Below are 24,711 nucleotides of genomic sequence, written 5' to 3' on the forward strand. Positions count from 1 at the left end.
TCAGTGAGTGTTGACGGACGAGAGAGCACGGACCGCAGCGGATCAGAGACAGACCAGACATGGATCTGGTGGAAGTCCTGTGGAAGTTCCTGACTTTTAATCCAGTTCCTGCAGTATTCGTCTTTGTCAAGCGGCAACCTCCGGTCTAAAAATATGACTCAATGCGGAAGTGTTAAAAGCTGCAGTTCATCGAGGATCCGCTTGAGGCTGGCTCCGGAAGTACCGGAAAGTCACATACACATGAATGGGAAAAAGACGATCTTTACAGCAGAAATAAACATTCTTACAGCCTGGTTCAAAAGACGAGTGTAGCCTGAATAGCTAATTTCTCGATGTCCTCTCACTGTGAGGGGGGTGAATTTTTTTCTAACGCAGCAATTTCGAAGATATTGAGATTACTAGTCGTCCAATGAGAGGCACAGCTGCCTGTGGGAACACTGCAGCTGTTGGCTAGGAGGCTCAAAGTCCGCCTCTTTACATCACACTGGCTCAACAGCAGCACTATGGCTGCTGCTGCCGATTGGCTTCAAAACAGCGTTCTGAAACAGATGGGTGACGTCACGGATACTACGTCCATATTTTTTACAGTCTATGGTCTTTGTGCATGGCAGGAAAATGCATACACACACACACACACACATGCTCACTCAGAAATACTGCTCTGTTCTGTTCAATGCTGCCCCTGTGTAACCGTTTAACATATCCTATTAATATTAGATGAGAATCATTTGTATCTGAGCGCACTATTAACCTTATTCTGCTGAGATATGTAGAGTACATATGTATGTGCGTCTGTACTCTCAAGCCCCCACTCTCACAACTTGTGACAGTGGATGTTACTGTGTAAGTAGCAGCAACATCAATTCATACCACAGCTGTGACCACAGCAGCATGACTAGAATACTGTGGCCTTGTAATACCAACCTGCTTACATTATCAAATCCTTTCTAGTATTCATGTTTAGCTGGTGAGAGTTAAAGGACTGCATAGAGCTACAACAAGGCCAGATAAATCCGGACCTTCCTGCAAGCCACCATACCACTGCTGGTGCAGGGTCCTTTATTTGAGCTCTTTTAGCTGGTTGCCTGAGTCCTGGCAAAGTGTTTTCAGCAATTTAAACAATTTATTGTTTCCCACACTAGATAAAAATGTCAGCTAAACGGTTGGTAGTAAATGGAATTACCAGTTCACACCAGAATATACACTTTCAATCTGATACCACTTTCACTGAGAGCCTGATGAAGCCTGTGATATCTGCTGGGTTACGAGATTCATTTAGGCTGGAGTGTGGTAACTGCTTTGTGTGTGTGTGTGTGTGTGTGTGTGTGTGTGTGTGTGTGTGTGTGTGTGTGTGTGTGTGTGTGTGTGTGTGTGTGTGTGTGTGTGTGTCAGGCAATGCTGGGGTTTAGGAGCTGATGTCAGATTGTAATTGAGTAACTCTAGTTCGAATGCATCTCCATTAGCTCTCCCTATCAGTGAGAGCTCACTCTGAGTAGAGGAGATGCACCGCCTCTAATCCACCCAGTGTTGCTAACTCTCACGGGTTGGCAGGGTGACTCAAAACCATAGTTCAACTGTTTTCCTGTTCTAGACATGTTTCTGAACAATACAGGTTTGCTTTCTTTTAAATGTTGATTTTGTATGCTGATCCAGATTTACTGTAGTGCCATAGCATGTTGGTGAAGGATTGTTTAATTTGTCTATAGCTTGGCCGAACTTCCAACAAGTTGGCAAACAGCAGGGATTATAAACATTCTTTTTTCTTTTAGCAAACCACATTTTAAAAGAACAGCAAAATGATAATGATTGTTTTGTTTGTAATTTTAAGGGCCATGTTAGTGTAGCAATTAATGACATGTTAATTGTAAGAAGAAAACTTCCCATCCATGAATTCAATCAGTCGCCCTCCCATGCTGACCTTCTCTTTATGATGCTTGGATGACATACATCTGACATGTACTACATATTTTAAAATCTGCTTGGATTTATGCCATGCCAGTGTTTTGGTCTTTCAGTCTGACATCAAGACTTGTTGATTTTCCTTGCCTTTGCACTCCTTCTCTGCTTCTTCTCACACTAAATGCTTGCACTCAGGTTTATCGATTCTTGCAAGATTTCTTGTGCTCAAGCTTCAACATTTCACCTTGCTGTTGCTGCTGTGCTCCTCTGAAACTTCAGCTCCTAAACTCCTGGCCTGATTTTGGATATTTTGGGCAACAGCTCTTACAAAATCCTTGCACCAATATTAAGCCTGATCCTTCTCTTGTCCTCAGTCTGGACCTTCTTGTGCAAATGACAAGCCTACATTCAAACCACACTGCTGTTCACCTTCAGGCAGCCTGTCTGTTAGTCAACAGTAAGCCCCATGTCTTTGAACAGTGATGGCAATCAGATGGGAAAGTTATAGTTGATGGTGCAGGTTGTCCTAAGCACTGTCCTAACACTGTTAGAAACGAAAAAGCTGTGAAAACTCAAAATTTCGAGGAAACTGTCTGCACTAGATTTTTAAGTTTTGAGGCTGACTAGAAATCTTACATCTGAGCCAACTGATTAGTTTTTGTTGAGATAACTTATCATTCATATGTAGTGTATCTACAGTTTGAGTTGTACATACTAAGAAGTGAAAGTTATGCCAACTTAATATTTTTTGTTCAGAAAATCTACCTTTGTTACTGCACATTACTGCACTGTTTTCCTACTCGCAAGGTAGCTAGCTAATGTTCAAGGCGGCTAACTATTGGCAATGACCATGCCTTATTAAACTAACCAACTAAACAAATTTAAGTTACATTAACCGGTAATCAACTCATCAACAATTGACCAAACTTTAATTACGCCGCTTTAATTACTTAACCAAAAAAAAAACATTTTCAGGCCAACAATTTTAAGTTTTCATTTTTACAGTGTAGTTAGGCTAAACACTACTGAATAAAGCACTACTGAGCAGGTGTACTATATGTCCAGTGTAAGCTTGGAAGGTTAGTGTTGGACTATATTTCAGTTACGTTGGTGTGGAAAGCACAAAGTGGAAAGACCATTAACAGAATCCAAGAGCAGAGCGAAAATCTCAGATCATATATTTCACAAGATCACAAAAGAGGCCTGAGCTCAAGATGAAGGCTGAGGCTGAAGCAAAGGAATACTGAAGGTAACAATGTATCTGAGAGCAAGTATGCGACAAATCTAAGTGCAAGAAGGAGTGTTAGGGTAGGGCTTAAATAAGTAATGCACTGAAGTGACCAAAAAAACAGAAGAATTGGAAAACACAGACACACTCATTGGTTAATTCTGTAATGTCAAAGCTCTGGCTAACTACAATTAGAAGTTCATTGATGCATGTCACAGATTTGAGTGTTTTCAACTATTGCATGACCATGCAAGTAGATGGTTTTAACAACAAATGGCCCTGCTATTCATTTTGATCGATGATGTTCAGTTTTTCCTGCAAGATATGATGACCTCAGCATTAATGGATTAGTTTGAGGAGTGTATGATCTTAATAGTAAAAACATGACTGAAGGAGGCTTCCTCAAAGTCTTTTTGATGTCCTCCTTTTTATACTAGCGTTGGTATTTATGTACACTCTGTATTTTGCTGTGCAGGACTGTGTGTGTGTTTTCAGTGTGTCCTCTATGCCCCTGCATTGTTCCCCCCATTGTTTTTCTTCACAAAAAGTCATGGCCTGACAAGGTGCTGCACGCTGTAAAAATTATGCCTTGTTTATACGTATTTATTTCCCCTTGACAGTTTAATTATTTCTGGCCCCATTGGAGGAAACCACATAAAAAACTCCCAGTGTTCATACAGATTCTAATTAGGAATGCTGGGAAATTAAAACAGAGTTGTTTCGAAATGCTGTCATTTTTCCAGGGCCTCGTCATGGAATTATGTCTCAATCAGCACAAGCGGAAATAATTACTTGTATACCTTCTAACTGCCAACATTTACCAAATGGCAAAGCAATTTACAGCCATCATGGCCCGAGAAGCAATCATTGGGCCAACTATAAATTCACAGGTCGACGGTTCGTAGAGCAACACTGGAAGGAAGGGTTATTGTGGAGAATTAGAAGGAGAGATAAAGGCAAGTGGTCTTTCTTACAGCTTATGTACTACCTTGCCCCTTGTTTTCTCTTCTCCTTCCTCTTTTCATTCACTTTAATCCCTTCTTCCCATACTCTTGTCAATCATTTCCACGATTTAACTCTCTTTCTTCCTCCAGTTGTTTCCACTTATGTCTGCATCTTTCAGCTCATTTTACAGTAAAAATGAAGCACCCAGACACCCCACACATACACACACAAATCTCAAACAGAGGCAGCGCGACGATTAAGTGATTATTTCCACACACACCATTAAACACACTCATTGCAGGCACAGACACTGACAAAGGCCCAGATAAAAACATACATGAGCACAGACACTTAAGCACCCGCACACATTGGCTTTAAAGTAATTACTCACACACGTCATTAGACACAGACACAGATGAAGTGGAGTGTGTTTATGTTCTGTGTATCTTGCCGTGTGGACTATTGGAGCCCCTTTTACTCCTTGATTTCAATAACATCATCCATCCAGTAAAACAAATGAAGTCATTTCCACAGTCTTACAGCACAGGAAGACATACAAGTAGCACCAGGCACAACACACAATTACAAAGATATTCCTCAACTTTGAAAAGGGAACAATGGTGGCAACAGCTGACAATGAATAGAGTGGGGAAAAAGGATGGAGGCATAGTTTCAGAGAACAAGGCAACCTTGGAAATTGTTTGGCCTTTGACTTTGCACTCTCTTTGCACATCTCACTACTCTGACTCTGTGTTAATATTGTCAACAAAATTATGACGATAAATGTTCATCAACAACTCATTTTTTCATGACGAAAACAAGACTATGACGAGCTAAAGTCCTCCCTGATAATAAAAACTCTGACAAAAATGTGTTTTGATTTCATTGACAAGACAATGATGAAACGAAAACATTAGTGGGGGACTGTCAGACATTCAGAATCCATGTTTTCCCCCGCTGTGCGTCTTTAAAGATAAAAGTGATGCGTTCCGGTGACAGGCTGAGTTATTATCTGAGGGACTAAGTGTTAGCTTGGTCTCTACCTGCAGCAGGTGTGCTTTATGAACCAGCTCTCCTCACCTCCATGCATCTGTCTTATCTTCATTGAGGATTTTTACCTCCGGTGTGCGTTAGTGACAAAGACACACCCGGGGGACGTCTGTTTAATATTTGATGTTGTTGTTGCTATCACCGTAAAAAGCTCACGTGTAGAGCTTGATTTATTCCAGTTTGGTGATACATCAGATACATTTAGTAAGTTTTGATAAACTCCTTGTTGAAAGATGTAGATGCATTTCAGAGTGCCATGAACATCTGCCCAGTGCGCCTGTCACTGCAGGTGCATTCAGAAACCGTCCTAAATGTGCAATACAGCCCTATATTGTGTTCATGGCATTTTTCTGTGAATCAAGAGAATCAAAATACAGTCACAGTGATCACATCAAGAATGTTTTCTTTTGACTTTTTAGCAGGGCCAGGCGGAATTATTTAACTTAAGATTTACATGAGCAAAAGTGTTAAAGGAGTGAAATGTTGACGATTTTAACAATTGGTATAACCCTGTTACCAATATCTGATCGACTAAATTCATTATTTAAAGAGTGAAGATGTTTCAGCAAAAATCAAAGAGTTTGAGTTTTCGTCGACTAAAACTAGACTTAAACTATAAAGGGCTGAAAAGACCAAAATGTGACTAAGATTAACAGGCATTTTCATCTAAAGACTAAGACTAAGACTAAATCTAAAATAGCCGCCAAAATAAACACTGCTCTGACTCGAATATTCAAAGACTGCATTGCCCTTTACCCTCTCGTTTACTCAATGGCCCACCAGAGTGAAGTCCAACCAGTTTTAACATCCATTAACTGTAAATCTATGTAAAAGAAATATTTAATATCACAGTTTGGAGGCTTCTGTTATTTGGAGGACAAGATTTGTAGTTATTGTTTTGTCATCAGATGCTTCCCTCATCTTATTCCTCACAAATTTAAGTTTGTGAGTCAATTTTAATGTGAGGCTGTTGGAGGGCTGGGTGATTATTCAATAACAATAATTATTGTGATATAATTTTTCTCAATATAAATATCACAAATGTTCCATAAAAATGTAATCTTACGGAGCGCTGGTGGCCTAGCGGTCTAAGTGCCCCACACACAGAGGCTACAGTCTTCGTTGCAGGAGTTGCTGGTTCGATTCCCGTCCGTGACCATTTCCTGCATGTATTCCCCCCGCTCTCTCCCTGCATTTACTGTCTTCAGCTGTTCTATCAAATAAAGGCAAAAAGCCCCAAAATATAACTTTAAAAATGTAATCTTACACAAAAGACCGCTTCCTGTTAGCAACATCAAAAATGATGGATTCAAGAAGCTTATCCGAGAACTAAATCCAGATAGAAGCTAACAGACTGACTGGTTCCCTCAACTTTCACCCAGGACCAAAAATCTTAAATCAAATATAGATTTGATATTTATCGTGATAGTTATCGATATCAACTTGTATGAAATATTTAATCGTAATAAAATCGTTTTCAATATCACCCAGCTCTAGGCTGTCTGTCCAGTGCCGCTTGTTGCTTACTTGTGATCGTGATAGTTCGAGGCATGCTTTGGAAGCAACTCATAAACCTAACCGTCAACAATGTTGACACATATTTCTCATTCAAATAAATACACCCACCCTTCTGCTATTATCGATTGAGGCTGAATTAATATTTTTGGTTTATAGCCATATACCCTTATGTTAATTCTTCTTCTATAATAATCATAAATGTGTAAATTGTTTTTGAATACGTTTTTGGGCTGGAGAACTATAGGTGCATTTCAACCAAGCGTTCCGGTGTCTTCTACTTTCCCCGGAAATAAAAGGTTCCTGTTGTCTGCGTTTTGACCGCTTGCTGAAGTCCCAGGTGGATTGTGCAAATCAGGCCAGTGACATATGGAGAAAAAAAAACTTAGATTTAATGATATTTTGAAATCTTAATAAATAACTAAACTAGTATGCATTCCCAGGAACTCCCTCTGTGTTTTAACAACTGTGTAAACTACACAAACACCGTTACGTTCAGATGAAAGTCCCAGGACCTTTGAAAAGTCAAAGCAGGGGCTTTTCAGGGGAAAATTAACTACCCCTGAACTAAATTTAGACCCTGGTTCCTCCGGTCAAAACACATGTAGTTCAGGGGTAAAGTTCCTACGGTCAAAAAACGCCTTATCTTGAACAGATACTTAAAGCCTATCTTAAAAAGCACTTCTGTTTGACCAATATGAATTGTTTAATTGATTTTTTTAATTTGGTCTCCTGACGGTTTAATTTATATTCGTGACCCACGCACACATGTGCAACTGGTACCAATCAAATACCCACATTACTCCGTTTGGAAGTGACAGCCGATATTGAGGTTAGATCTCATATTTTTGTTGTCCTTGAAATCTTTTTTTAATGTACTCTTGCTCTTAACCAGTTACCCCTCCTCTTTCTTTTCTTTGCTGTTTCATCCCTTTTCCCACTTCATCCTCTCGGTACGCACGCTCTCTCTTACCGTCTTTATTAGTAGTGGAATTATTCACTTGGCTTGCACCTCAGTTTGAATAAATTGAGTGTTGAACTATTGGAGAGAAGGGGGCTTTTTTGGCAGGCATACATTTGTGTCTGAGTACGCCTGTGTGTTATGTGTGTTGCGTTAACAAAGAGACAGCATCGAGAGACGACTAATCCCAGTGGAATAGCCCACTCATGTTCTGTTTGAGACCGGCGTAATTAAAGGAGCGCACCTCTCCGAAGTCACCTATTTCAATACAAAACACTGCTTTATACAGACACACAGGCGGGGAGACGCACCCCGCACACACACATGCACATCTATTGCTTTCCTACCGAGGCAAAACTCACTCTGCATATAATTACATCCCGGCTCTAATTTATCCCTGGGAATATATCGAAACCTGAGGATGAGAGGCAGGGAGGGAAGACGGGAAAGAGCATGCAGAGGTAGGAGCGAGGTTTAGAGAAATCATGAGGTCAAAAGAAAGTAAGAAAATACTTCTCTGTTCATGGAATGATTAAAGTAGTAGTGTTTATTTTTAGATAACCATCACACTATCTTTTTGTCTTTCTGTCTATCCATATGTCTGACCCCTTTATTTAGCGTCTTGTTATGAATCTTGCAACTTTTTCAGCAATTTTTCCAACAATGTAGAACTTTTTTCTCCTTAAAGGACCCTTAATGCCTCTGGTGTGTTTGTTCAGCCCTAAAGATGAAGAGTTGAAACTGCTCTTGAAGTCAGGAGGACACACACTGTGTGTCTGCAGTAGACTCCATGTACACAGACAGAATGGAAATGATGTGCACAACCGCACAAACAGACACACTAACACACATCTTCAGTGTTGACATCTATCATGTCTGCCCTGTCTGTCCACGTTTTGACGAGGTTAAAGCCCCAGTCCAGACCAAAGCCTGCCCCCTTTCTCTGTCCCTGCATGATGAGGTCACTTCCTTCACTCTTTGACGAGGTACGGTCCAGCCAACCTTCAATCTGACCACTGACAGGACGCTGACCACAGCTGACCTGGTGTGTGTGTGTGGGGGAGTGTGGGTGTTTATATGTTCTCTCCCACATTAAGTCTAATGTGGAACACTTTGCTTCTTTACCATCAGAAATTAACACGTTTGAACTTTAACACCAAAAAGAAAACATAAACATGCATGAAGGTTACCCGAGAAGACACCTGAAACAAAGGTGTGTGATGTGAATGCATGTGTGTTCTTTTGACTACATCTGAATGCCTTCATTTCTAATTATGAAAAGTGAAACCATGTGACAGTTTAAAGCTTCATGCTCCCTTTTTATATACACCAAGGTCACTCTCTTTACGACTGTCTTTCTCACCCTCTTTGTGTCCCCTTATAACACACACCTCTCCCTCTCTGTGTCTCTTTATAGTATCTTTCTCCTTCCTCCACAGACTGCTGTCTTCTTAGCTGTGAATCCCACCTGACCTTTGTATGGAATAACAGGGCTGTCACATGTCTCGCTGTTCCAAAGAAATCGCAACATATATCCCCTAAGATTATAAGCGTGTGTGTAAGAGCATGTGAGCTTTTTAAGAGTGTGTAAGGTTCTTGTGGTCAATGCCTAAATGTTCTCAAAATTTCTTAAACTATGTTTAGGAATACACTCACAGCACCACACAGATCTCTCACCCAGAACTGTGCGGCTCGGATTGAGATGTGGTTATACGATGTGATTGCATACACTTTAGATTGTGTTTGTGTGTGTGTCTGTGTGTGTGACTTCCATGTACCCTCCTCTAAAGGTTACCCAGACAGAGTTTTGGTGACAGGCTCCAGAAAGCCCCCTAAACCCAGCAGCTTTTTCCAGCAGCTGGTGTTCTCTCCTTGGCCTTGATCACCATCACTGCCCCTTTCCTTCCCAGGAGGTACCTGGGTTTGCACACACACTCACACGCAACTTGTCCGCACATACACACACATTAAGTAGGCCAAGTATACACAACCATGATGTTTCAAATGCTGTCCAGTGTGACAGGTAAATTTGAGTGATTAATCCTGAAGTTGTTCCTTTAACAGTTTAAAACCAATCCAAATTAGGGCTGGGCGATAATTCAATAAGGATAATTATCGTGATATTATTTTTCTCAATATAAATATAACAAATGTTTGATAAATATTTCATATAAATAAACCTGTTATTACACCCCCCAACCACTGGACAGTGAGGGGGCGCTAATGAGCCTTAGACACCCAACATTAGACAGAAGAAGAAGACTACATTCAACAGCCAACCATGTCGCAGGGTGAGAGGTAGGCGGGGCTTAAAGAAATTTGTAGCGGAATGTAAACACAGCTGAAAGGAGCAACACGGAAGAAAAATCAAAACCTACCAGCTCAAATCAGAGTCGTTACTCTGACACTGCTGACTCAGCGGTAACTATAACTTAATACACTTCATTAAATATACTTTCAGGATGTAGGTAAAGGAAGAGCATGGAGACAACTTCTGCTGTTTATTTCCAACATGTTTGCTGTTCACCGCGACTGTAAGACAACTGAACACTGAATAAACGTGATGCATTCACTGCACTGTGGGAAACAACACCACTCTGCCAGTAACCCTCAGTAATCTTAAAGGGGAGAGCACAACTCAAAAAATACTCTATTAAACTTATACACAGAATACAGTTTAATATATTTGTTGTAAATTTAAATCAAATTATGCAAATAACCTCAGCCTGAGAAAAATAAGAATCTACAAACTAAAACTTCACAAAAATTTCATCTTACACAAAATATCTGTCTCCTGTTAGCACCGTCAGAAATGATGGATTCAAGAAGTTTATCAGAAACTAAATCCAGACACATACTAACAACCTGCCTGGTTTCTTCAACTTTCACTCAGGACCAAAAATCTGCCTTTAAATTTAAATGAAATAATGATTTGGTATTTATCGTGATAATTAGCAGTATCAACTGATGTGAAATATTTCAGGGCGATAAGATCATTGTTAATATCGCCCAGCTCTAACCAAAATCTCTATTATTGCACCAATCTGATGGATTTTACCTGTGTGTCTTCTCATTTACTTTCTGTGCATATACTGTGAAGCAAAACAACGGTCTCTCACATCTGCGTGTGTTACATCTTTGTGACTGTGGAAGATTAAACACTGGAAAGCTTAATTTAGGTGCTAAAACTGCAGTGTTTGAGTTTGTGTTGACTGCACTATGCAAATGTAGCATTCTTTGTGTATGTGAACATTATACAATATACACCCAATGTGTGTTTTTACCTTTGTGTAAACTTATTTAAAAGTTAGGACGTTTTAGTTCGTGCTTTGCTGGATATTTAGGACTTAAGTTTCTGTCCTAGTTAAAATGAAGATTCATCTTGTTGCTAAAAGAAGACACAAAACAAAAATATGTTCTCTTGTGACAATTGATTTCTATATTTTCCTTACACTTAATATAGCCCTAATGATAGTGAGCAACATGCTTGTACACTTGCATAAACACTCACTCACAAACAGCCTGAAATGAACTGCAGCTAAAGTGCAGTGTTTATCTAACAACACCTTGTGAGGGCAAAGTGTCTCACTGCTATTACATCAATCAGGGAGTTTTTTGAGGCAGATTCTTCATCTCACATTTTCCTCACTGCTTTGAGATTCTCCCAATTTCTACCTCCCCTTCACTCCCCCTCTTTTTCTTCTTTCTCTCCCTCCGGGATCAATGGATGGCTGGTTGGAGGGCCAGGCAGGGGGTCTGTGGTCAAATTGGCCGTTTCCACACTGTGTTGTGCTGTACCTGCTGACAGAGCTATCAGATAACTGAGCTCCATCCCTCCAGTCCCTGCTGGCAATATAACTGTGTGTGTATGTGTTTGTGTAGGAGCGGGAGACAGAGAGAGTGTGTGTGAGTATTTGAGGTTCTTTGATGTGATTGGATGTGATGTATGTTTTTTTTATTATTGGTATGACTTTTAATTTATGATGATTAAATCTTGCACGCTATATAAACACACACACTTCTGCGCACACACAACCAGGAGGTCTCTGTGCTGCAGCTGGTTAGAAGCTGACCAGAGTCCATAGCTCCCTCTGTTGGCCAGCAGTGAACTACATCGAACCACTCTCACCAGCTCTCTTTCTCTCCTGCTTTGGCAGCTGACTCTCTCTTTACGAGTGATTCAGTATTGCTTTGTGAAACTCCAAATTCTTTTGTTTCAGATTCACTTTGTCAAATATATGAGTAAAAGATTAATTGTTTGTGCAGCTGTAGTAATTTAATTTAAGATATCAGGAAGAAAAAACTGCAAGTGTTCTCAAACGTTCATCACCAAAGTTCTTTTTTTGTTTTTAATTGAAGAGAAGTGTAGATTTAACCTTACTGTGTTAATATGACTGGCATTCTTGTGTCCACGGGTGGCCTGAGGTCAGCTGCTTAAGTGACCACCGCTTGAATTTGTTGGAGACTGCTTTGACCAACACACACACACACACACACACACACATACACACACACTCAGACACAGTCAAACTCACACACACGCTGCCCTGAATGAACTTGCTGAGACCTATCGAGTGGTGTGATTGATGTCAGTGAGAGTTGCAATGGATAATTCTTCCACAGATGTCAACAGGCCGCCACCACAGGGTCAAAACTCACACACCCACGCACACACACACTAGCATACAAAAGACAAGAGTGAGAGCTCAGAGGTGGACAGAGTAGAGTAGCCTTCCATCACTCATTTACTGAAAAGCACAAGGCAGAAGCCCGTTAACACACAGCTGATGGTATGGATTATGATAGGATTCAACATTGTGACTTTATAGAGTGTTTTTTATTTGAGTTTTTATGTTTAGTCTTCTATTAATTTAGTTCACACAACACACACATAACCAGACAGAGTGTCTCTCCAGCTTTTCTGTGTTGCAGGGGTATATGCGTGGCAGTCGGGTTTTGTTCAGTGAGGGAGAGAAGTGGCCTAAAGGGGTCACTGTCAACATACACACAGATTGAGAACCAGTCAATAGTCAGGGGGGGCGGAGAAGGTGGGGATGGGGTCATAGGGGGGAAGAGAGGAGCGAGGCAGAAAGAGACATACCTGAATTTTGTGACGGTGTCAATAGATTTCAAACAGAAGAATCTGAAGCTTCATAAAGATATACAGATGTGTTTACGTCTTTGTGTCACCGTAATGATTCTTCCCCTCAGGCTTTTGAAAGTCATTCATAGAGCATTAGCAGAGGGATACCTGGGAGACTGGATTTTATTCTTATGCTATTTTAATCAAACACTTTTTTGTTTTTGCTAAAATTGACAGTCAATGTCCTGCGATCGCTTTCTAATACTCTGCATAAATGTAGGGCTGGGCGATAAAACGATATTTATTGTGAGAATTATCGATATCGCCCAGCACTACATGAATGCATAAATTGCAGAATTTTGAACGTTTTTGGAACTGCAATAAAAAGTGTCATTAGATATTTTCTTAAGTTTAGCACAATAGAGAAGTCCACCTTCATGAAAACACTCGGTTTCTCTCAGACAGAACCGTTCACGTTTCTTGAAGTCATATCGCTGTTCTCTTAAGGTTTGTTTGTCAGCCATAGTGTGAATTACAAATTCAGACAACAACCACACCTCTCTCCTCTCATCGTTTCTCCTCTAGTCATCATTAATATTTTAGTTTTGTGTTGGAAATTAATATTATTTTCAGAGGTTTTATATTGTTTCAATAGGTACAATGCAGAGCAGATGTGTGTTTCTGTATCCTAATCATTCTCACAGATCTGGAGGTAGCAGATGTGTGTGTTTGTATCTATTTGTGCGTGTGTGTGTGAGCATGTGTGTGTTAGACACATAGGTTTTGGTAAAGGATTTGTTTGCCCAGTAGTGACGGCAGCATTGATTCACACTCATCTTTGTCGATGCTTATAAGCCCCTGGATACATCATAACTCTGTGTGTGTGTGTGTGTGTGTGTGTGTGTGTGTGTGTGTGTGTGTGTGTGTGTGTGTGTGTGTGTGTGTGTGTGTGTGTGTGTGTGTGCGTGCGTGTCTGTTTGTGAACATAAACCTTTAAGCATATAGGTATACATATGATTCAGTACATAGGTTTCTGTGCAAATGGCATGTATTTGCACCAAGCAGCCTGTGTCAGTGTGTGTGTGTGTGTGTGTGTGTGTGTGTGTGTGTGTGTGTGTGTGTGTGTGTGTGTGTGTGTGTGTGTGTGTGTGTGTGTGTACATTTTTCTGTTGTTTATGTTTATTTTTATCTTGGTGTGTAAAGTCTATTCACAGAAGGAGGTGTCTCCTTTCATCTTTCCTTTTCTCCTCTTCATCATAGCCTTAACATCTCTAATGTGCAATAAATGATGAGGTTGTCATTGATACACATTTATCTGAATCAGCAGTGATTTATAAGTCATTTAAATTCCCTTGGTCAGAAGATTTTAGTATTCACGTTGTACTGTCACTTTAAGTGGAAAGAAAGTTTGATGAAGTTAAAAATGTACAGCTTGCCGATATAAAGCCGTACAGATTGGCTGTTTAACACTTGCCTCTGTGTTTAGTTGGTTTGTGAATGTGTGTGTGAGAGAAAGAGAAAGAGATTACAGTTACTGTTGCACACACACACTCTCTCTCACACACACAAATGTACATCAAAGCAGAGATTGGTTTCAGGAAATGTTTTATTATCTGTTCTCTTGCAAAGCTGCTAATCACAACCACTCTCTTTCATCTTTGCATCCCCCCTTTGCACCCCTGCAATTTCTTTCTCTCTATCTACCTCCCTCTCTCCTCCACTCATCTCTCCTCCCCTTCCATCCAGCATTGAGGGGTGCCTGAGTGTTAAAAAGTCAGATAGAAAAAAAATGGGAGGATATTAGGAAGAAAGAGGGGAAAAAAAGGAGGAGACAGAGTGTGTGTGCATGTTCGTGGAGGAGCGGATCTAAGTCTCCTTTTTTCCTTTCTGCAATCTTCTTTTTCTCCTCTCTGCTTCCTCTCCTCCATGAGACCGAGGAGGAGTGAGCTTATTCTTCTGGAGAACCCCCCTCGCATCGTCAATATCCACATTCGAAGGTGTCAAAAATACTGAGAATACACAACCTGCTGGTTCTGCGACGGCAGGGTGCTCAACGAACAGCGAGCAGCGGGGAAGACCTTATCCCAATCATTCCCAAATCATTCCACAAGAAAGGACAAGGGCCTCGGAATTGCCATAATCCTGTATTTTACTGCTGAGCTGTGATGGGCTCTGCTGTACCTTGTCTGTGTTTGTATGTGTGTGTGTGTGTGTGTCTGTGTGTGCAGGTGTGTTTGGGTGTGTGTTTGCAGTGTGACACAGTATTTAAGCTTAGGGTTGTAGGTCAAGCTTAAACTATTTCCTTTGATCTTGTAATTTCTAGACTGGATGAGGTCATTTTGTGTTTTTGCAGCCGAGCTGACACATCCACATTTACTACCTAAACTAAAGCATTGATATGTGGCTGAACTCAAACTTAAAGCTGAAGTTCTAAAGTTTTTGATTTCTTTTTCTTTCAACCTTTAATACAGACGAGGAACGACAAGTTTCAGATCAACATGGTCTGCTTTTGAGACTGCAAGAATGCAGTTTCTTGTGCAGGTTCATCACGAGGGAAAGGGAGACTTTTCCAGAGACTTGGTCTGTGACACAAAAACATAAAGATTGACTGATGAAAAAACAAATAGAGAGAAAAGAGAGAAGAAGAGCAAAAAGCAAGACACTCCAGTCTTTCTTTTTGCTTTAAATCCTTCCCTCACCTGTCTTTCTCCTCTCTGCTCCCTCCTTTCCTTCCTCCCTCCCTCTGTCGCTCTTTGTCTGATCCCTCCCTCTCCACCTGCTCTTCTCTTCTCTCTCTCTTGCTCTCCCTCCTTGTCTCCACCCTTTACTCCACCCCCACCCACAGCCATTGGTCGTGCATCCACCAATCAGAGCAGAACTGGGGCCTGAGGGACTGCATATGCAAAATGCTGCTTAATATTCATGAGCTGCTATCGGGGCTTTAAGTCGTTGATTAGGACAGAGGCACAGCTTTCCGTCCCAACTGCCTGGCTGGTTGGCTGTGTGTGTACCTATAGCCCCCCGCTCCCTGGCTCTCACATCCACAGACCACGCACACGCACACACACGCTCCCTCACATCCACACACACGCAGAGCTGATCAGTGCGGGCAGCGCAGAGCGCGGTAATTGTATTGCTCTCACCAAGCGGAAGGAAGGACCAAGAGAGAGGAAGAGCGGAGAAAGAAGAGGAGGAGAGAGAGGAGAGATATAAAAACTTTGATTTTTCTGAATTTTTTTCTTTTTTTTTTTCCTGGAGGTGGTTGACATGACAATGACCCGGTATCGCCGATGGATTCGGTAGGACACGCGTTATCCGAGTGTTTTTTAATGCACTCTGAACAAGAGTAGGTAAATTTTACCTTTTATTCCTCTCTTCTTATTCATCTCTCAACTTGTCATTCATTGTCATTCACCATGTATCCAAATGAGAGTGTGTCTGTGTGAGTGTGTTTCAATGTTTGTGTGTATGTGATGGTATGCAGCAGAGGTGGCCAGCACCATGTCAAGGTTGTTTCTGCTGTCAGGTAGCACTCGTTCACTGTCTCTCTCTCTGTTTGCGTGTGTGTGTGTATCTGTTTGTGTGTGTGTGTATGGCTGCAGTATCCGGACAGCAGCTCTTACTCAGTGGGTAGATGAGTGGAATTTCTGTCCCTCCACCTGAGACATGCACACAACCACACCTGCACACACCCATGTACACACACACACACACACACACACACACACACACACACACACACACACACACACACATTGATCTAATCCAGTACTTACTTTATGACTCACTTTCTCCTTCACTTTCTCATGTTTTAAGACATTCTTTACTTCCAGTCAAATTGTTCTCAGGACAAAACACCAACTCAGTCAGAGTGTCTACATATGTATGTATGTATGTATGTGTGTGTGTGTGTGTGTGTGTGTGTGTGTGTGTATATGTGTGTGTCTGTATCTTTGCATGTGTTTATGTCTGTGCATGTGAGTTTTTATGTGTGTGTTCATCCAAGCAGAGAATCAGCGAGGTAACAGGGCATTGAGGTTACAGGAATAACGCGGAGAGACAGGAGGAGAAAGGCCCATAAGAGAGGAGAGGGAGGAGGAAAGGGGGGAGAGCTGCGCTCTTAAATGCCAGAGGAGGTAGAATTTCAGACGGGCAGCTCAGCGTGTGGCCCCGCACAGGAATTAGAGACACTTACACACACACATGCACACACACAAACAAGCGGGTGCCGCTGAGCTGCTCCTTTCGCCAGCGCTCTGCTCGTTTAGGTGCATGTTGAAGAAGCTGCTCAAAATGCAGATGAACTGATTGGCACAACGGACAGAAGTGTGTCTGTGTGTCCGTGCACACAACATGCAAGGTGTGTTTTATAAAGCACGCAAAAGGGAAAACAACACAAGATTAAAGTGTACAAAATATACCAATACATGTTGCCCTTTTAAAAACTACATGCTATGAATTTATCTTCACTGATGCATGAGGGTATGAATCCAACAAAGACTCTGATGCTGTTAAAATGCACTGTTTTTATAAATGCTGCTTTTGTTTTATAAAAATATAAAAGAAAAAGGATATGTCGATTTAGTTTTATAATGTAAATACTTTACAGTCAATAGATTAGAATAAGTTCTCTGAATCACTCCCTTAGCCCTTGTGTCTTCTCAGTGCAAAAACTGAAAGGATCGAGTCGAGGCCAGTGCAGGGTGATATTCTGATGTGTTTCACCATCATGATATAAAAGACATTTAAAGACACTCATTGTGTGTTTTGAAGATTTCCTATCTCTGTTTGTGTGTCTGCATGCGTGTGTCTTTTACATGCAGTCTCTCTCACCTCCTGGTCTTAAGAGCAACATTTAGAATAGAAGTATAAAGTTCATTTATTTGCCACCAAACTTTTCCTTTTTGTCATATTTGAGAAAGATTTTTGTAGTCTTTTTTTTCTTTTTTTATCAGATCCGCAACAAATAATAGAGATTCAGTAATGTTTAGAGTGACATAAATGCTAAATGTACCCAGTCAAAAAATATCTAAGATCTTCTAAAGGGGCTTTCAAAGACCGTCTTTTAAACATAAGGGCAAAGTTTCTAATGAGGTTTTGATGAATGCAGGTTTTTGATCAGGACAAAGAATTTAAAAAGACTTTTCATATGGAGTGTGTTGCTTTGTGTTTGTAAGTGACAGAGCAAAGTCTGAATTCACATCATCTTCCCCTGTGAGGACTTAATGCTGTACGCAGTGTCAAAAAAATTGATTCTTCCTTCCACTTCAACACTGAGGTGTATTTTGGTACCACTAACAATTCAGGATTCACAAAGTAAAGTTTGTTTTTTAAAAATGAATTAGAGGAGAAAACGTGAACATTTTTTACCTGGGTTTGGTCCTTTAGGGATGAAGCTTTGGTTTGTTTTAAGCGTATTCTGAAAAGCACTCTTGTTTAACACTTAGCAGAAAAGCAGATTCTTTACTTTGCATGTTGCTGCATGTGCACGTAAGCTGGGATCACTATCACATATTTTAGAAAACCCTCTCGTCCCCTTTGCATCAGTCGCCACTTCATCCATCCATCCACTCCTCTTTTTCCTCTGCTCAGGCTTCCCTTCCTTTGCTCTCAGGCAGGCTTCCTACACTAATTAAAATATTAGGGATAATGATGATCATACTGCTAATAATGATAATAATAATAATAATGATAATAATAATAATAATAATAACAAGCACCGCTTAAGCTGTTAACATAATTGCATTCCCCTCATGCCACGGTATACATACCATTTGCATATCATTAAGATATATTTCCTACAGTGACTTTAGTGAATTTGGTGTTTTTTGTCAGTGGGCGTGAAGGAGACGGGTGGTGAGAATTACACAGCGGCCGAGCAGATCATTCACTCTAAGGGTTTTAAAGACCAAGAGAAACAAAAAAGAAGCATATGTGATCCCCGTCTAAATAATTTTCAGTCTTGATTTTTGTTTGCGTGGGGTGTGATTATTAATTTTTACAACATGAAAATGTTGCATGAAAAAGAGTGAAAATCTAAATATCTCATCAGGATTATAAAGTCTGACTCGCAAGTTTCTTTACATGCCCTGGATAAAATCTCAAAATGAGCACATGGTATTTGTAATTGCTACATGAAATAAACAAAATGATGAAGTTATTGAGATCATTATTTTCCATTTAAACACATTCAATGATTAATCCGGTGCACAAGTTGGCGCAAAATTTCCACCCTGCCACTCCTGGAGTGCTGCATTTTGTTGTGTCAAGGCATCAATGAAAGCGATTACAAGAGATAAATGAATTTGTTTCAGTTGATTTGTGGAGGAATGCTATGACCTTTAAAATTCAATAACGGTTTTTAGTTTTCAGATCTTCCTGAAGCCTTCATGTGGAATTTATAAATTAACTTAAACTGAATGCTTCAAACCTAAAGGCCAAACATTCTCACACTGTTGGCTGCAGATGTCTATTTTTTGTTACTGTTACTTTAATCAAAACCTTTTAAACACAGCATTGTGAGGATGGCTGAGTTTAAAATGAGGAAATGTGCGCAATCAAAAAAAAGGTAAAAAAGAGATCAACGTATTTCAAATGAATGACACTGAAAAGAAAATGTGGTTTCTAGTTCAGAAAATTTCTCTCAGCCTTTTTTTCCGTTCATCTCTTGTGCGCTCTTTAACTCGGGCCAAGAGGGAGAGGAAGCAGTCTAGAAAGAGAGGGAGGGAGAGAGAGAGAGAGAGAGAGGGAGAGGTGAAGCTGAGTGGAGGGAGGGATGCGGGGGGACCAAAGAGAGATTGCGTAAATTAAAATCCTTTTAATCTCCTTATAAAATCATTTACTTAATTCATCTGTCAAAGCATGTCAATATGTGCCGCACTGATTTGTTGGCTCTGTGGGTGTGTGTGTGTGTGTGTGTGTGTGTGTGTGTGTGTGTGTGTGTGTGTGTGTGTGTATTTGCATCTGTTTGTCATCATGCGGTGGTTCAAGCCTTCCTGCCCACGTTCCGTGCATGTCTGTTTCTGTGTGACCTATCGATGGCCCGTGTGAGGTGGTGCTGTTCCTCTTTTTGTGTGTCTGTCCATCTCTACAGCATCTTTTTTCTTATCATCTTTTTGCGCACATGAGCATGCATACACACTTCCTCACATTCGTGCATACGTGGCCTCTCTCATCTGAAGGGTCCGGGCATTCCAGCGGTAATTTGGTCCCGTATAAGAATAGAGAGAGAGACGCAATGAGAGAGACAGACAGAGTGAGAGGTGGGGTGGGGGGTGAGAGGAGGGGGGTTTGCTTTTGTCTGACACCAGCACTTAGGGGTCCGCTGGACACACATGTACGCATGAGCGCACACATGCCTGCGTGACAAATGTGCACGCAGACACACACTCGCACATATTTGGGAGGTATTAACAGCTTAAGAGTGGACGAATTGTGTCAAAAATGCAATGTACATTAAAACACTGACATAAGCACACACAGATATTAAAAGCATCATACACACTCACACTTGGACACACATTTAGATGCCTTTGATGAGATGAATTTCTCTGATTGATGTTCAATCCATCAGTGCTGTTTGTGCATGTTTATGCGTCATGAGTCAGGCCCGGTCTTATGTGTTGAAAAGCAGGAAAAGGGTCTGTACCAGCTGTGACACACACACACACACACACACACACACACACACACACACACACACACACACACACACACACACACACACACAAACACACACAGGTGCATACTACAATTAGCAATTACACCACACTGGGGGGGGGGGGGGGGGGGGGCTTAACATGTTTGTGCGTGCGTGATTGAATTCCAAAGCTCTGATTGAAAGAGGAAAGAGACTGATATATAGTGAGATACAAGAGCACTCATCTCTTCTCATCACCCCACCCCCCCTTCTGTCTTTATGCACTGCTCATCCGCTCATCCCTCAAGTTCCATCATACATGTCAAAATGTGCATTCATGTATTATTACCCATATTAAAATCTATCAAATCATTCATGTCCATTGGAGAAAGACTCCTCTTTCGTCTCATTCTTGTCTTCTATCGATACTTTCTCTGATTGAAATGCAGAAAAATAAAAGAAGAGTTTTTTCTATTGTGCCGATTTCATTTGCGACTGTCAAATGTGCAGTTTTTTTTCTTCTGGGAAATTTCTTTGACAGATTAGTCTCTGACATCTTTTTAAAAATACTGACTTCTCTAAACTTTATTTATCGTCACTTCCTTGGTTTCAGCATTCTTAAGGAGTATTTGTGTGTGTGTATGTGCGTGTGTGTGTGTGTGTGTGTGTGTGTGTGTGTGTGTGTGTGTCTTAGCATGTTTGTTTGCTCATCGTGTCGTGCTCAGGGCCTCTATTGCTGCCTCTCACTCCTAATGGGAGGAGACAGCAGAGACCGGGCCACAATAGAACAGATTTAGATGGAGAGGTGCTGTATATGGTGCGTGCGTATGTGTGTGTGTGTGTGTGTGTGTGTGTGTGTGTGTGTGTGTGTGTGTGTGTGTGTGTGTGTGTGTGTGTGTGTGGCTGCAGGAGTGTGTTCATGAGTTAAAGAGGATAAGGAGAGCATTGCAGGTTTAAGCATCACGTCTGTCTTTTTCACTTTTTTCCGTGTCCGTGTTTCTCCCATCCTCTCTCTCCCTCTGTGTCCATGGGGAGCGCCCCGTAGATCGACTGCTTGGATAGTTCTCCCCTCTACATGCTCGGGCCGTGTGTTGTATGATTAAATTGTCATTGTTTCAACAGTAATGTGAGAGGCGCTGAAAAAGACAAAAGGGGAAAGATACAGTCGAAAAGGACAGGGATAGATTCTGAGAGAGAGAAAGAAATGAATGACCATCCCGCCTTCCTTCTGACAGTGAAATATTCCTCCTCTCATCCTCCCATCATGCTTCATGTGTGTGCCTGATGGGGAGAGAATGACAGGCCAGCGCACCACCCTAGCTCTCTCTTTAGGTTTTTTAGACTCCCTCTCTCTGCCTTTTCTTCTTCTGTCTCTCATTCGTGCAATCAGCTTCTTCTGTGGTGTAATTAACCAATGTTTCCACTCTTCTATCCACTAGTTATCCAACTATATTTGATTTACTTACAGATTGTGTGCAAATGAAAATATTTTCTGAATCCAAAAACTATTTAGTGACACTGAAAAAGCTTTTATAATAGAGGAAACAAAGTCACTCTAATAGCGTAAAAGAAAAACTCAAGTCAAGAAGCAACGAGAAGTAGATAGAATAAAACATTTTTTAAATTACATATTTGATTAAAATGCAAATCAAACTTGGTCCACACAAAAGGTAATTGTAAAACAGATTTTTTTTTAACTTTGGCTTCATAAAATAAATTCATAAAGTTGCAATTATGTAGATGTTTGTTCAGTTTCAATAAATGACGTGCTTACCCTCTCATGCAAAAATACTAGTTCGTAATGTATTCCTCTGTTAAAACTGTGACTAAAAAAATGTAAAAATACTAATTGATTTCATCTTTCTTAATAACGATGTCAAATTGACCCAATGATTGAGCTTTGAGAAGAGAATGGGCACATCTGTGAGGACATGTCAACCTCATGTTCACACACATTGTTGTCCACATGTGGAACAATGTTTGCGTGATCATGGGAGAAAATCCTATCTTTGGGCATGGCCTGTGGTTCTGCGTGCTTTTTGTTTATGCGTTTACGCGAGCGCAGATTTAGAACAACTGAGTTGTATTTGCGACTTTAAGAAAAAAAGAGCAATATTTCATTTTTATATAGTCATTTAAATTTAGTTTAAAAACAGCATGTTAGTGTAAGTCTGGTTTTGAAAAGGAGGACCGCACATGTATTTTGTTCCGAGGGATACAAACAAAGAAATGACCTGAGGAGTTGGAAGAGAACAAATTCTCTACACTGATTTTTTTTTATATCTGTTTCAAACAGCCTGAAGTAGAAATGATGCTTCATCATGAGAACAAAGGTTTGCCTTTTTGACATGTTTGATTTTTTGCTTTAAGGACATGATCAACACCTCTTCACTTTTCAAATAAATGTAAATAAAAATGTATTCATTTAATAAATTTGATATAGTCAACACTTTTGCCCCCAGGAGGTGTGTTCCTTTACCCAGCTGACCCGCACTTTTCTTGACCTCCGCAGATAATTCATTTCCCCTTTATCCCCGTCTTCCCTCACCATTCACCCCCCTCTCATATGCTCCTCCTCTCCCTCCACACACACCCCTCCCTCGTGGAGCTGTCACCTTTCTGCACCCGCTCAGTCCCTATTAAGGCCGACAGCCCATCTGCCGCCTGCCCCGCTAACAGCTCCCGTCGCTAACGCTAACGCGCACACACATCCACATCTACTCAGACACACAAAGGGCTGCGTCTAAACCCCACCTGCCCGGGTGCATCCGGTGACACGGTGCGAAACGTTGTCGGGCCCATTTGTTTATAAACATGTATAGGAAGTCTGTGATTATCTAATGATCTCATGATTACTTCAACGTCACATGAATTTCACAAATACTTCATCATTGGATGGCACATTAAAACATTAGGTTTACAGTTTAACAGTTTCCGATAACTGTTCGATACTTTTTGTGCTTTCTTTTCACCACCTTAGAGTCTACAGAAGTCAGCAAATATAAATCAAAGCCCTTTTTTCTGTCTTAAATGCAAAAAATAAAACGTTATAAAACGAAAGATAATTTTTGTACTCTTATTAGAACTATAAGTGAGTATTCAAGCTAAACTTAAGTCGCCAGGATGCTCAGAATCCCTTAGTTCCTTTTTTCTTTTTGTGATTATCATGCACGTGTATCTGTTGTCTTATCTTTTTCATTCTGAGGCGTTTATCAGCATTTATAGGTCACCTCTGCAGCTGTTTCTAGGTGAAACTACATTTAGCCATGTTTGTGGATATTTATTGCATATGTGGCTGGAAGACATGGCACTGCCCTGACCACCGGGGTAATTAGGTAGGGCAGTTGCAGCTCTGTGTATGTGTATGTGTGAGTGTGTGTGTGTGTCTGTGTATGTGTGTGTGTGTGTTGTGGCATTTGCTCCCTTCAGGGATAGGTGCGTTTTGCATTAGCAAGAATGGCAACTGTCTCATCAATCACTGCATCACCATGTCACACACACACACACACACATACACACACACACACGCAGTTACACACATACATACGCACACTCATACTGTGTCATGGTCATTCTGTTCACAGATGGGCCAGCAACACATGAGCGAGTCACTGAGCATCAGAAAGACACCCGCGATCTCCCTGCTTTCTCACACACACACACACACACACACACACACACACACACACACACACGCACACACAAACAGAAAACCCTTTTTACATTCATGTTAGTGTGTGCGTGTGTATGTGTGTGTGTGTGTGTGTGTGTGTGTGTGTGTGTGTGGTGGTGTCGCTTACATGTACTGACAGGAGCGTGAAATAGGTTAGGTAGAATCACATAGGTTAATACTCTCCCGCTTTATTCTCTTCTCTTACTCTGTGCATCTATAAATATTTATGATCTCAGCCTTTCTGTTTGTTTAGGTGAAAGCACTTTTACGCTTTCAATCCTAAAGACGAGAGATCTTTAAATCTTTTATAATCATTTATGACATTTTAATTTCCTTGTTATACATATTTGCATGTACGAACTCCATTTCTGTTTTGTGCTTTTCATTTTCCAAGTTTTTCCTAACACTGAAAAAAGGAGCAAACTTCTAGTAACGCCTGATTTAAATGATTGTCTGCAGATTTAAAAAATGCGTTTAAGTCTGAGTTTAATCTTCTAAAATCCAACATTAGAAAGTATCCGATTACCTTGCCATGAAATATAATGTGATTAAATGGAATCTCTCATGATATCCTTCGCAGTTTAAGCGTCCAGGTTAGAACAAGTGACAGGTTTCAGCTGCTTCTTTAAATTCAAAAAGAGTCGTCAAGCTTAAAATGTGTCTGATTTGATTTATGTCAGAGCCCGGTGAACTCTGGAGTTCGTTCTAAAATGGCATC

The 24,711-nt window shown here is 40.8% G+C and overlaps 1 protein-coding gene across 2 annotated transcripts in view; it reads left to right on the plus strand.

The window, feature by feature from the left end:
* The window catches only part of esrrga (estrogen-related receptor gamma a), a 197,017-nt gene that overhangs the window by 110,043 nt on the left and 62,263 nt on the right, over positions 1 to 24,711 (plus strand). Inside the window, exon 3 of one of the 2 annotated variants that reach the window (XM_034679776.1) lies at positions 15,940 to 16,027. The exons of the other annotated variant lie outside the window; for it this stretch is intronic. Coding sequence (XP_034535667.1) covers positions 15,972 to 16,027 — 56 coding nt within the window. The 5' untranslated portion in view covers positions 15,940 to 15,971. The remainder of the gene's footprint in view (positions 1 to 15,939; positions 16,028 to 24,711) is intronic. 2 annotated transcript variants of the gene reach the window in all.

The sequence above is a fragment of the Notolabrus celidotus genome, chromosome 3, assembly GCF_009762535.1.
Source record: "Notolabrus celidotus isolate fNotCel1 chromosome 3, fNotCel1.pri, whole genome shotgun sequence".
In the NCBI taxonomy this organism is placed as follows: domain Eukaryota; kingdom Metazoa; phylum Chordata; class Actinopteri; order Labriformes; family Labridae; genus Notolabrus; species Notolabrus celidotus.